Source organism: Scylla paramamosain, chromosome 33 (genome assembly GCF_035594125.1).
Source record: "Scylla paramamosain isolate STU-SP2022 chromosome 33, ASM3559412v1, whole genome shotgun sequence".
Taxonomy (NCBI): domain Eukaryota; kingdom Metazoa; phylum Arthropoda; class Malacostraca; order Decapoda; family Portunidae; genus Scylla; species Scylla paramamosain.
The window spans coordinates 8,928,817-8,941,932 of record NC_087183.1 but is presented as its reverse complement, the minus strand read 5'-3'; the positions used below and the strand labels follow the sequence as shown (position 1 = coordinate 8,941,932).

At 38.7% G+C, this 13,116-nt stretch overlaps 2 protein-coding genes across 4 annotated transcripts in view; one reads left to right on the top strand and one right to left on the bottom strand.

Annotated features, from left to right (window-relative positions):
- The window catches only part of LOC135089631 (cdc42 homolog), a 105,091-nt gene extending 92,728 nt beyond the window's left edge, over positions 1–12,363 (bottom strand). For 2 of the 3 annotated variants that reach the window (XM_063985470.1, XM_063985468.1), the window contains exons 1-2: positions 12,216–12,362; positions 1,814–1,935 (exon numbers count right to left, since the gene is read on the bottom strand). The gene's annotated coding sequence lies outside the window, so the exon portion shown is untranslated. Of the gene's footprint in view, positions 1–1,813; positions 1,936–12,215 lie in introns of all 3 variants that reach the window. The other variant, XM_063985466.1, reaches the window with a different exon arrangement.
- LOC135089630 (uncharacterized) lies at positions 766–6,921 on the top strand. The gene is made up of 7 exons (XM_063985465.1): positions 766–898; positions 1,384–1,549; positions 2,447–2,508; positions 4,276–4,446; positions 4,934–5,083; positions 5,564–5,773; positions 6,254–6,921. Exons 1-7 carry the CDS (start codon positions 848–850, stop codon positions 6,398–6,400), a joined length of 957 nt encoding a protein of 318 aa, XP_063841535.1. The 5' UTR covers positions 766–847; the 3' UTR covers positions 6,401–6,921.
- Positions 12,364–13,116: the final 753 nt, after the last annotated feature.

Here is a 13,116-nt window from a genome sequence, read left to right as displayed (position 1 = left end):
TTGTTCTCGTTAGCTGCTATCTCTCTCTCTCTCTCTCTCTCTCTCTCTCTCTCTCTCTCTCTCTCTCTCTCTCTCACCACAGCGCATCCTTCGCTAAAACTTGAAGCATTCTAGAGAATCTTATCGTAATCTAAAGGAATGCGAGGTTATAAGGATAAATATAGTCTTTCTTATAAGTACGTACCAGTTTGAAAGACTATATGGCTATAATAGATTATAAAAGCTATTTGTGAGCAAGGAAAGAATATGGGGCAACTGTGAAAGGGTTAAGGGTTGATGAGCGATTGATTGGATTAACTCACGTCACCACAACAGCAGGGTCATCCGCCGCCGCACCTCAACATATTACGCAACCCCTCTCTCTCTCTCTCTCTCTCTCTCTCTCGAGAGAGAGAGAGAGAGAGAGAGGGGGGGGGGAGGGACTATCATGCTTTTTTTTTCAAATCGTGATTTACACAGTGAAGGGATCAGCTGTAAAATTAGTAAGTAAGTAAGTAAGTTTATTTGGATTATTCATGTGCATTACAGGCAGAGTACCACACCAGTTAATGTACATAGATTCTTCATCCAGGATAGCCTACTAAAGTTTAGCAACTTATTTCCAGTAGGGTCCCTTAATGAACTGAACGAATCTAAACCTAACCTAGCACTCAGATGAAAACGTAGCTTGCCAAGTACCCCACTGCACTGATATTTTTAATGGAGCATACGTCCCCTTTACGTTTATCTTTCTTTCCAACGTAAAAACAATATACAACTTAATTCGGCACCTAGTCGGGTGGCGGGCCCGTTGGAGCGCCGCGTCTCCCGCCAGTGTTTACAAACATAATGAACTGAACTGAAAACTATGGCGCGCAGCGAGGATCCGACCCTGCAAGACATTATTAGGAAGCTGGAGGTTTGTCATCCTTGTGTCGAGTGAAAGTTGCCTGCAGTGTCCTGAGGTCACTGCTGTTAATTGCCACAAGGAGCCTTCTGTCATACTTTATTTATTTTACAAAGGAGACCGTTAAGTTTGAATAAATATATTTCGGTAAGCTGTATTTCGCTAACTTTTTTTTCTGATTAACGAGGGCCAGAAGGTTTATTCCATTGGTTAATGTACATAATCCTCGAAGTCTAATATTGCTGCCATGAAAAGTAATTTATCGTCTGCGCAAGTGAAATGTGGTCGTAATGTTATTTTGTACTTTGTCAATGGTCAGCGAGTTAAGATCACATTAAAACCAGCTGAAATGCCTAGTTTTACTCCTATTTTTCATCATCCCAAGAGACCTGGGGACCTGCCTGCAAGGCCAGTTAGGCAGTGCCACCAGCTAGAAGTTAATAATGCTGTGAAATCTCTCCCCTATGAATACAACAGGATGTGTTATTGTCTTTCAGGCCCTTGGGTGTGATGAGCTGGAGACCCTGGAGCCCCAGTGGGTGTACTCAGTCCTTGTGTCACCTGGGAGACCAAGACAAAACCTTCTCAGATGGGTTATTGCTCGTCTGTCACCAAGTGAATACTCAAATTTATCTTCAGTGCCCAGTCATGCACAGGAACAAAGTGAGTAATGTGTGTGTGTGTGTGTGTGTGTGTGTGTGTGTGTGTGTGTGTGAATATATGTATCTGACACCTTTCTCACTCTGAGAGCATCTACCAAGGGAACAGTCACAACAAGAAAGCCTCTCTCTCCCCATTCAGACAGACATGGTACTACAACCTATCCCACTAAGGGTACCCATACATATGCATAATATATTTATTACCAGTATGCATGTGTTTTCATATAAGATAAACTAAAAAGTAGATAAATAATTGCCTACCTACCATTAGTACCGGGGAGCAGTGGGCAGTGGACGGCACTGGTGGCACCATCTCAGTCACCAGCACAACTCACACCTTCCGTTGCAGGTCACATATTTCAGTCTTGACTGGAAACCTTCAAAGACCTGTGGGAAGACCATCATCATTACCATTAGGTTATAAGCTGGTTTTTTAGTTTTCATTTATTCCTAATGCTCACAATTATCCCCAGTTTCCTAAGATGTAGTTTTCTATTTACATACATGCAGACAAGACAATGACTTCCAAAAATTAGATGACATTTAATGAATGGTGTCATTATTATTTAGAAGAATTTAGTTCACGAGACCATTCATGTGACAAAGGAGAGGCACATGGTGACAAAGTAGTTGTACCAAAAAAAAACAAGACAGCAAGTTACCATCTCTGGCCTCAGCAGCATAAAAGCAATTAAATATGTTAATAGCACCTTTTTTCATGCTTTTTTTAATTACAGGAGGTATATGTATATGTAGTCATTCATATCTCAAAAACCAAGGAATGCTGTGTTTATTATTTACCATTTACTCTAAACCCAGTCAGCAAAATGTAGTGTAGTGTCACATAAAATAATAAATTTGATACTTTTTAATCATTACTGATCTTCTCCTAACACAGAAATTCTTCAAATCTTGATGTGCATGGGAATCTGCCTGCCAGGAGACACAGACATCATTGAGGTGTGTTGACAAGCATCATTATATTTACCATTCAGTAATGTTAGGTCACTTATATTTGTAATGTGTTGAGCTGTAAGTCATGTAGATTTGCTGATCTTTAGATTTAGTGATTGACATTGTTAACATATCATTATTACCCATTTCTCCTTGCTTAAAATAATGTAACAGTCTTATTGATGATTTTTTTTAATACAATCTGTCAAGAATTTTCCTAAGTTATCAGTTGTTGCTCTTTGATAAATAGGATTTTAAGATTATACTGATTACATTATAATACACTGTATCTACTGTATTATATTATACAGTATTACATTAGATCACCATATTATATTTAATACATTTTAGTACATACTACTTCATATGATTTACATTATGATGAAGGGCATATATCACTTGATGTTGATTAATTTCAACTTTTTGATGTCCTGTTTAGTTAGGATATTAAAATAACATATAGTGGAACCTTGGTTACCTAACATCTCCCTTTCCAAACAACTCTTTTTTTTTTAAGAAAAATTTTAACTCATAATTGCTTTGATTGCCATACCATAATTTGGTTTTCGAACAAAGTTACTTGATTTCAAATACTAGACGTAGCAAAAGCTGCCATTTATTACTGATTTGTAGTTTCTATAGATATTTCTTTCATTTTTATATATTTGGAAGAAAGACACAGAGGGTAAGACAGTAATTCAATCTTTGAAATGAATGAAATGTGATTCCGTTGAAGAACCAGGATTACTGTATCGTGGAATTTTGTCTGCTAGTGTGGAAATATTGTGACATTTGGCAGCTGACCATGAAATAAATTTCCACATCCATACCTTCTAAGAAACTGTGTGAATATGAAAAGAAATATGTACTAAAATTATGCAAAATTCATGTTAACATGCATTAATATATATAATATATATATATATATATATATATATATATATATATATATATATATATATATATATATATATATATATATATATATATATATATATATATATATATATATATATATATAATTGTCGAAGTAATATTAACTTACTGAAATTAGCATATATTTCTCCTTTTATATTTAGTAGCGGATTCCACGTAGGTGTAGAAAAACAGACATCACTGAATTGGCAACACTCAGTATTCCACACATTGTTGTGTAGAAATACAGTAACCCTGTGAAGAACCTCCAAGTAAACAAACAAGGTTCAGCACTCAGGAGTAATCTCGAGTCTCCTGTGGCTCTTTCTGTGACTCACAATGCTACTACATTGTCAATGCTACTACTGCATTTTCCCAGTAGCTTTTCCCAGCAGCAAGATGTCTAAGTGTTATGATCACTTTCATTTTGGTGTTGAGTGAGTTGCTTCTCTGTGTCACTCTGTAAGGCTTCCCTCACTTGATCGGTGACAAAGAGAATGTCTAAATATCTTTTCATGTGTTCTATGTCACTAAGTTCATTCAATACATCCTTTCTGAATAATAAATTTCTAAGCTGAAGATGTTGTGGAGTGGTCATCTGAGCTGTGGGAGCATTAGTCATTAACCACTAAGGCATGGTGGACAGGTGTCTGAGAAGGGATTAATCTATTTTACATTGATTCCTATGAAGAAAAGAGTTTCAGTTTTTTATTTCAGATTTCAAATGGTATTCAGGAACGAATTAAGTTAAAAAACAGAGGTTCCACTGTATTTCAAAGTATGTTTGGTGTATATCTTCTTTCAATACTGTTTTCAACTTTTTTTCTTTCTTTTTTCAATCATGTCTTTTATCACCAGGGATCAGCACCTGAGATGACACAAATTAAGTTTTGGAGAACATGTCTAGATGTCATTGAGCACCTGCAGGACTTCTCTCAAACAAGAGACAAGGAAAGGATTGACCCACAGGTGGCCTCTCTGCTTCTTTCCCACCTAGCTCTGTCCCCTCACCTGCTTCCCACTCTCAAGGTGAGCACTAAACACCATCATGACAAAATTTGTGAATCATGGGACAGACCAGTGATGAGGGTTTAAGGTTTAGTAATGTGAAGAAGGACCATGACCAGGTGAAGTATATTAATACTTTGGAGTGGGCAGGTAGAATGCCACTTGATCAAAGTTGACAGTGAACATACATCCTAAAAAAAAAATGGTGCTTCTCTCCACACAGCATGTCAAGTAACAAAGTTTGACATGTGTAAAAATGGAACTTGCTTTTCAGAACAATGATGAGTTTTGACTAGAATGAGACATGATTTCTGGTATGGCAGGGTGTGTGGTCTTACTTGTGTATATAATGGCATAGGTATATACTCATAAGTAACAAGTTGTCTATCATTGTGGCCCACCCATGTGACATCATACTCCTGTATAAGGTCAAGTAAAGAGACTGCATAATGTCAGTTGATCCACACAAGGCAACTCCATACTTGTTTTTGTTTCCCTTGCTTCCCAGGAAGGAGAAGCAACGCTGGTGCCGGAGGACCTCAAAGACAAGTACCATGTGTGGTGCAAGCAACAGAAGCACACCCCTGTGTCTGAGTCTTTGAGGAAAGTGAAGGAACAGCTTAGCCAAGAGCAAGAAAAACACAAATATCTGGAAAAAGTAAGTTTCACCAACTTAATACATAAAATTCAGTTGCAGTGTTATAGATTGATGCACAAATAGATATTCTATAAATTTTATACAGCTATATCATTCATAATATTATTCTGAAACTCTTATGTTTTAAAGTAATGCCCCTCTTGGGCACTTCATAGAAGAAACTGCATTTGGCTGGTGATGTCCCCTGGTCAAGAGAACAGAGTAAAGCTACCTGAGATATCAGGACCATAAAAATCATCAGGCTCCAAGATAATTTTTTTGTGGTATCATTAAGCATCACTCACTACAGTGTTGTCATGAAAATGTTAATTTATGTCAGCACCTGAAAATTTCTACATTTTAGAAGTCCAAATAATGGATTTGTAACCTGCGCAGGTCAGATTTTTTCCCCCTAAATTTCTACCCTCTTGTCTTACACAGTGGAGTAATTGACATCATGTATTGTACTGGACAGACTTTCTAATCCCGAAATACTTCTAGTGTGAGGCAATTCCTTCCACTGAGGAACACCAGAGTCTGCAGGCAAGTGTTGAGAAAGCCTTGTCCAGCCTGACCAAGGAGCAGGAGCTGCTGCGGGGCGTGTACTCCACCTACATCGCTCCCTGGACCACCTCAACTGCACAGCTGGAGCTCCCAAACACTGGTCCGCTGGTGGAGGAAGCGGACTCCAAACTCTCAACTTTAGTCAAGGTGAAGGAAACTGTGTTTTGTCTGCTTATTGAAAATTATGTGATTCTGAATATAGCTCTTTTTTTATTAGTTTATTTACTATATATATATATATATATATATATATATATATATATATATATATATATATATATATATATATATATATATATATATATATATATATATATATATATATATATATATATACACCAGGGTGGCAATCCCACACAGAGTGTTTATTTACAATGACAGAACAAGAAAATCCATGCACTGAATTTAACATAATTAATTCATTTTGTCATTATATCCTTTCTTGACTATATTCTTGCCTTCTGCCAAACAAGTGTCTCTAAAATGTAAACATATTATCAATAATGTAACAAATAATATTAAGACAGTCAATCTGTGAAACTGTAAGGCACACCGTCTGTTTCCTCTATTTCATGGAAAAGGGATTTCTCTTTCCAAACTTTGATGACAATGTTGAACCCCTGACAGGCTCTCAAGACAACAGAGGAAATACTTGAGAACTGTGAGAGGCTTGAGGAGCAGGAGAAGGCTATCCTGAAGGAGGTGCTGCATCCCTCCTCCATCACCACAACACTGCACTCCCTGGTGGCCGAGGCAGGCAGGCAGGATGTATGATGACCGTCTCCCTTCCCTTCCTTTCCCTTCCCTTTCTTTCCCTTCTTTCCTCTCCTCTCCTCTCCTGGCCTCTCTTCTCATCTCCTCTCCTTGTCCTCTCCTCCTCTTGCTCAGATTTGTATTCTTTTTTTTTTTCTGTTAAATCATCCTTTACTGGTTATTTTTCCCAATCCTTGCTACCAATCTTTACACATCCATTACTTCCCTTCTGATTTCTTTAGTGTCATGTATTATTGCCATCTCGTGTCTCACTGCTGAGTGTAAAGTTAACCATCAAAAGCAGTTGTTGATGTGATGAGCACTTTACAAACTTCATGTTACTTTACATAGATCAGTGGAAACAAATGAAATGAGACTGAAATTTTCATATTAATTGATGTTTCTATTCACTATAACTTATGCTGAAGGTAGCAGATTGATTCTGTGATGTAACTTAGTTAGCATCTTGTTAAATTGAGGAAGCTTTCTATAAAACTGCGTTGGCTTGTAGTCTTCCAAACATAAAATATTTACAAATAAAATATTTACAATTTCTAGAGCTTTAACCTTTGCGAAATGGAATGATGCTTCTTATGGCACATCATATTGTTATGTCCTTCAATTTATATACTTGTTCTTTAGAACTTATTTGTATGGATGTCCAAGAGAGGCAAGGAATTACCATATGGATTGTTTTACACTGCATGGTAATTGGAGCTCAGTGGTGTAGTGCAAGCAGCTGTGATATGTGTGTGTGTGTGTGTGTGTGTGTGTGTGTGTGTGTGTGTGTGTGTGTGTGTGTGTGTGTGTGTGTGTGTGTGCACGCACACCTTGATGCATGCGTGTATGCATGCAAATCACATTTCCCGTAGGACACCAGATCTATGCCACATCCAAAAAAAAGTAAAGTGGCAAAGAAAATAAGCTAACTTTAAAAAGAATTAAAGTCCATTTATTAAAAATAAACAAAAGTTGACAATAAGGTCACTCTCAAAACGAGAAGCAAAGTTATTACAAGCAGCAGGTTTATTTTGAATTTCACAACCAGTGGGGTAAACACCTTTCTCTTTTTACACCTGAAGCCACCACACTTTCAGTCAGTGGCTGTCAGTGCAAGAAGAAAGTAGGTTTGCTGTTCTGTTCAGTTACCTACTGCGTCACTCATTCTTTGCAGGTATGTTAATTTTGTACTCCGTGAAAATGTACCCGCTATAGACGTGCATAAAAGCTGTTCACAGGATGTTTCATTTATAATGACAATGACAGCATAGTAATGTCAGGGTAACAAAAGGTAAACTAACTGAAGGTTTCTTAGGGCAACACACTGGTGCTGACAAAAGCTGCATACCAGATGAAGTTACTCGTGTTGGTGGTGATGGTGGTGGTCGTGTGTGTGGCAGCTGCGGACAGAAGAAGCATGCATGGCTGGAACAAGTTTACCAAAGACTACAGGGGAAACACTCGTTTAAGTAATCCAAGATTCAAGCCAACTGTGCAGCCAAGACAAGATATTAGTCCTTCATTACATGCAGGCAGAGATGTGGATACAGGAACACTTTCACTGACTGCTGACGATTTCTATGAGTTGGTGGGCATAAAAAGTGAAGCTAGTAAAAAGATTCCAAGGAGTGTCTCTAATGCTGCATCAGTCAGTGATGTGCATAAACAAAAGGATGTTCGTCATGGCAGAACATCACGTCCACTTTCCCAACAAGAATACCGCTACTTGATGCACACACTAAACAAACTTAGACGTGGAGAATCAAGGACAACACAAAAAAAACAAAACATCAGGCAAAGTAAACAATCATTTATCCCTCAACAAGGAAGTACTACCACACAAAATCTGTCTTCTGGTGGAATTAATGGACTCGCTACTTTTGGTCTAATGAGGAGTAAGAAAAAATCACACAGCACTTCCAAGAACATGCCACGAATAGGAGATCCACTTCCTCGTAGCTCTAACACTGAGGTCATGAAGGGAAAAGAAGATTCAGGCATTACTTTCAATTTAGTTCCATCTGATTCAGTTGCTAAAGAAGAGACAGTCTCAATGCAACTTAAAATGCAAGATCACCAAGAAGTTTATCTTTCAAATGACTCAGCACTCCCAATAACTGTACCACCAAAGCAAAGTGTTAGTCCTGGATCACTTCTCAGTCTCCTGGCCACTGCATCACAGTCTTACACTACTGAGAAACCCTATAAGTGGGTTATGAAATGTGAATTTGTCAAGAAGGAGATACCAAGTTCTGTCTCAAGTGCATCTGTCCATGATCAACCCAGTCAGTCCTCTGTTGATCACAGCAGGAGGTCACATCCACTCACACGTTCACTCACTCAACAAAAACTGTATCACTTTGTACCCAGATCAAATGAAGCTGCAAGTGGGAAGACAAAGAAAACAGTGACAAAGGGGAGAATTCTTCCAAGTTATCTGCCATCCATTCCTCAACAAAAAACAATCCCAAATGCCATGAAGGGAAAGAAACACCCTGCCTTTACTTATTATAGACCTCCACATATTGCATATGCTAAAGAAACACTCTTTCACCTACTACGCAAAGTTAAAAACTTAAATATTCTAAAAACGATAATAAAAATTGTCAACAAGATTTCTGATGTAGATATCATTAAAAAATTACTGAAAAATGTACAGCAGTTTCCAGATTCAAATAGTATTGTAGAGATCTTGGAACTTGTGCAGCAGCCTGAGGATCTGAATATTTTGAAAAAGATGTTAGTAAACACAGTGCAGCCTCGGAGAAGTGTTCGTGCAGATGTGAGGAGTAAGGGTAAGACCATGCCCCCCTGCAACCATCCCCCACTCACCCAAAGGAGATTACAAAAGTTAATACAGAACAGTTATGAAAGGAAACTCTTCTGAGGGAAACTCCAAAACCATTCACAAGATAAAGTTTTGTGAACACGGAAAAGGAAAGAAACCTTTAGTAAAACCAAGTGAACTTAATGGGATTTCCTATCAGTAGACCTTATCAATTCACAGCAAATTTCACTGGAATGGAAATATAATAATGAAAAACTGTTGATCGTGGCATATATGAAGGTTTTTTTTTTAACTCAAATACTGGAGGTAAAATAAAGAACTGAACACTGCTTGCCCTTTCTGTTGTCCCTGCAACTCATATGTTCACTAAAGAATTGAATAAGTTAGATCAGAGTAATCTTGTAAAGTGGTAGCCTTTGCCTGTGAAATGTGGAATATAAGGAAATTAAGACCACTGAGGTGAATAATAATACGTTAAACTAATTAGTTAGTATATATGGTGCATCTAAAGTCTGGAAACCTGAACATGAAGAACAATGAAGAGTGTGCTGTGGAAATGAGTTCTCTGACTGGGACATATGAAGTGAAGAGATGAGAAGGTATGAGCAATGAGAGTGTGAGTGAAAGATGTGGTGTGTGTGCCTGTGCAAGCTGTGTGCATAGTGGACTGGTGGAATGTGTGGAAAGGAACTCACTAAGATGGAAGGTCCTTACTGAGAGAATGAACAGCAAAGAGCTTGTCAAGAAAGTGTATGTGAGTGAAGATGAAAGATGCTTGTAAGGGAGGAGGACCATCTGTAAGGAGGAAGGAGAGTGTAAAGAAGTGCATGTGTGGGAGAAGGGAAAAAAAGCCCTCACAACTAGCTACTGAAAAAAAGCCAAGGGATGAGTCAAAAAAGTTGGCCAATTTAGTTCCAGGCAATTTTTGTTACTCCTCTTGATGATATGTGTGATAATTATGATGTAACATACAGGAAGAAACCTGGCAAAGGCATACAGCATATTGAAAGTGGTGATTATGAGAGAGAGAGAGAGAGAGAGAGAGAGAGAGAGAGAGAGAGAGAGAGAGAGAGAAAACAAGTAAAGTCAGGAAAGCATGGGAGAGGAGCTGGAAAAGGAGGCCAAGGACGATGAAAACAAGGAGTGGAAGGAAGATAAGGTTCCGATGTAGCCACGCGGGAAGAGGAAGGAAGGGGATGACTACGGAAGTGCGGAAGAGGAAGAGAGGAAGGGGAGACGCAAGAAATGAAAGAGAGGTGGGCGTTGGACAAGGAGTTGCGAGTCTTGTCCTTAGGGAAGCTGGAAATTCCTCCTAGCAGCCACCCACATTGCACTTTCACCGTGAGTGCCCAGACATATATGACAACACGCGGGTAAAGTTTTGTCATAGGCTAGGTAGATTATCTCTCTCTCTCTCTCTCTCTCTCTCTCTCTCTCTCTCTCTCTCTCTCTCTCTCTCTCTCTCTCTCTCTCTCTCTTAGAGGTTGCACGAATGTTATGTCTTTGGTGACGAAACTTTTATTCTTTCGAAATCGACACGCAGTAGTGGTGGTGGTGGTGGTAGTAGTAGTAGTAGTAGTAGTCACATCTCTCTCTCTCTCTCTCTCTCTCTCTCTCTCTCTCTCTCTCTCTCTCTCTCTCTCTCTCTCTCTCTCTCTCTCTCTCCAGCAAAACTCTCCTGATCCGCTGAAAACTAATTAAAGCGAAACAGTAAAGTAATTTAACTAAACCAGAGCCACTGAGCCCCGTCCCGCCCTGCCTCGGCCTGGATCAGCGCAGAATGACAGTTGTGGGTTTTTTTCATTGACGGGATGAATTTCGTGCGTGCGTGACTTAACAGGCCACAGGAAACGAGAACATGCTCTAGCCATCCACAAATTGATTATGGGAGAGCACAAGGAAAAAAAAATGCGTCAGTTTATTATTATTAATTTATTTACCTATTTTATTTATTTGTTTATTTATTTGTTTATTTATTTATTTTTTTCAAAGTCTACTTTCTCCTGTCCTTGGCTCAGCGTCCTCTCCACACACACACACACACACACACACATATTTCCTAATGTGTTCTAAAATATCTTCAGATCTTTCAATATATAAAATTCGTAGTAGTAGTTGTACTAGTAGTAGTAGTAGTAGTAGTAGTAGTAGTAGTAGTAGTAGTAGTAGTAATAATAATAATAATAATAATAATAATAATAATAATAATAATAATAATAAATGGAAAATAAAATAAAATCATATTTACACAAACATTTTACACTCGTCCACAAAATGCATTAAGACTGCATTCAGATTTCTTTCTTATCACGCCACCAAGACTGATACACTATTATTTCAGTCCCTCCTTATAGATCTCAATAACAGCAACGCAGAAAACAGCCTACGTCTTCCCTCAACCTCACGAAACCAAACCCTTTCTACTTTTATCTTTTGGCCACTTAAGCACGTGTAAATAATGTTAGGTGCGTTTTATAAGATCTTATTTGAATATTTAGGTGGTGAGCTCCCGTAGATTTTCGCTAGACAGTCATGAAACTCGTAGTCACAAAATCGTCGGTCAAGTGATGCAAAAGAAGCCTCGTCATTTAATTTGTTTACCATATCAGCTAATGGACCGAGGTTGAAGAGTTTAGCGGGACAAGATTGAGCCTTACGAAAGCACTTCTGGTCGACTGCTGGAAAATGAGAAACTGATATGCAAGGACGGAAAGGAAGACAGGAGAATGGCCAGTTATTCAAAAGCCTGACAGGTCCAAAGAACAAAGACACGCGAAGCAAGAAAAATTCACACCAATCCTGCTTCCACTAATTTGACCAAAACGTGGCGAGGAAAAGTTCATACCTTGTCTCTACATATACCAAAGAAAATGGGGGTCTATCTTCCCTATACAATTACTGTCGCTGTAGCTTTCTTGTTACCCTCGACATCCTAAGCTTATCTGCTGTTCCTTCTGCTCTGCGTCTCATCTTCATGTCCCTCCTGTTTCCCATCTTCCTGCTCCTCCTCCTCTTCCTCCTCCCCCCTCTCCATGTTCTACACCTCACCTTGTTTAGCGTAACGTGTGGAGGTGATCTGAGCAGCGCCACGCATCACAAGAACAGAGAACATTGGCAGATCACGAGCAGGAAAAAAAAAATAAAAACACTGGCGACGGAGCAAACTGGGGATCGAGTCAGGGAGCGAGTGGTTTGTGTTCATTGTGTCGAGGCATCGTGAAGCAGCTCGAACTTTATTTCATGGCTCTGCGGCCATTTTGAAGTTATCACCCGCTCCTCTGATGTCATGTCGGCAATGTTTAATGTTACTGGTGATGCTTGTTGTAGTGTTCGTTGGGATGATCACACCTGGCGAGTGTTTCTGTGATGAAATGGATAAATAAAAGGATTTTTTTTTTTATTTACTTTATTTTTTTGTTTTATTTTTTTTATGAAAGTGGATTTCTAGCTAAGGGCAGCAAATGAAAAGGCTAAAAAAAAAGTAGTAAAAAAGACTTACTAACGGTACCATATCCTAAAATATAGTCAAAAGGAATGACAACATCAACAATGGACAGCATTTTAATCTATCTTTCCCTCCCTGTCTCGTCCAACCTTGTTCTCTTCAGACCCTTCTCAGTACAAAGCATTTCTAAGGACTCCGAGGGTACCGTAACATGAAGTACGATCAAGCTTTCTGAAAATGAATGACCGTTTTAGGAATCTTTAGTCTCCATTACTTCAAACAGGTTCTGATAAGGATTGTCTGCGGTTCCCAGGGTGATTTCATGATTCTATAGATAATCTAATAAGGATTCTGCATCATCATTGTGAAAAAAAAAAAAAAAATGAAAACCCGACTAATCATCTCTGTGACCTTTGCAAATAGGTCTGAGAGTGGAAAGCGTTTCAAAACACAGCCAAGGTTCGTGTGTGGGTTTCGTTCACCCTGCCCCCTCTCGAACGGAAA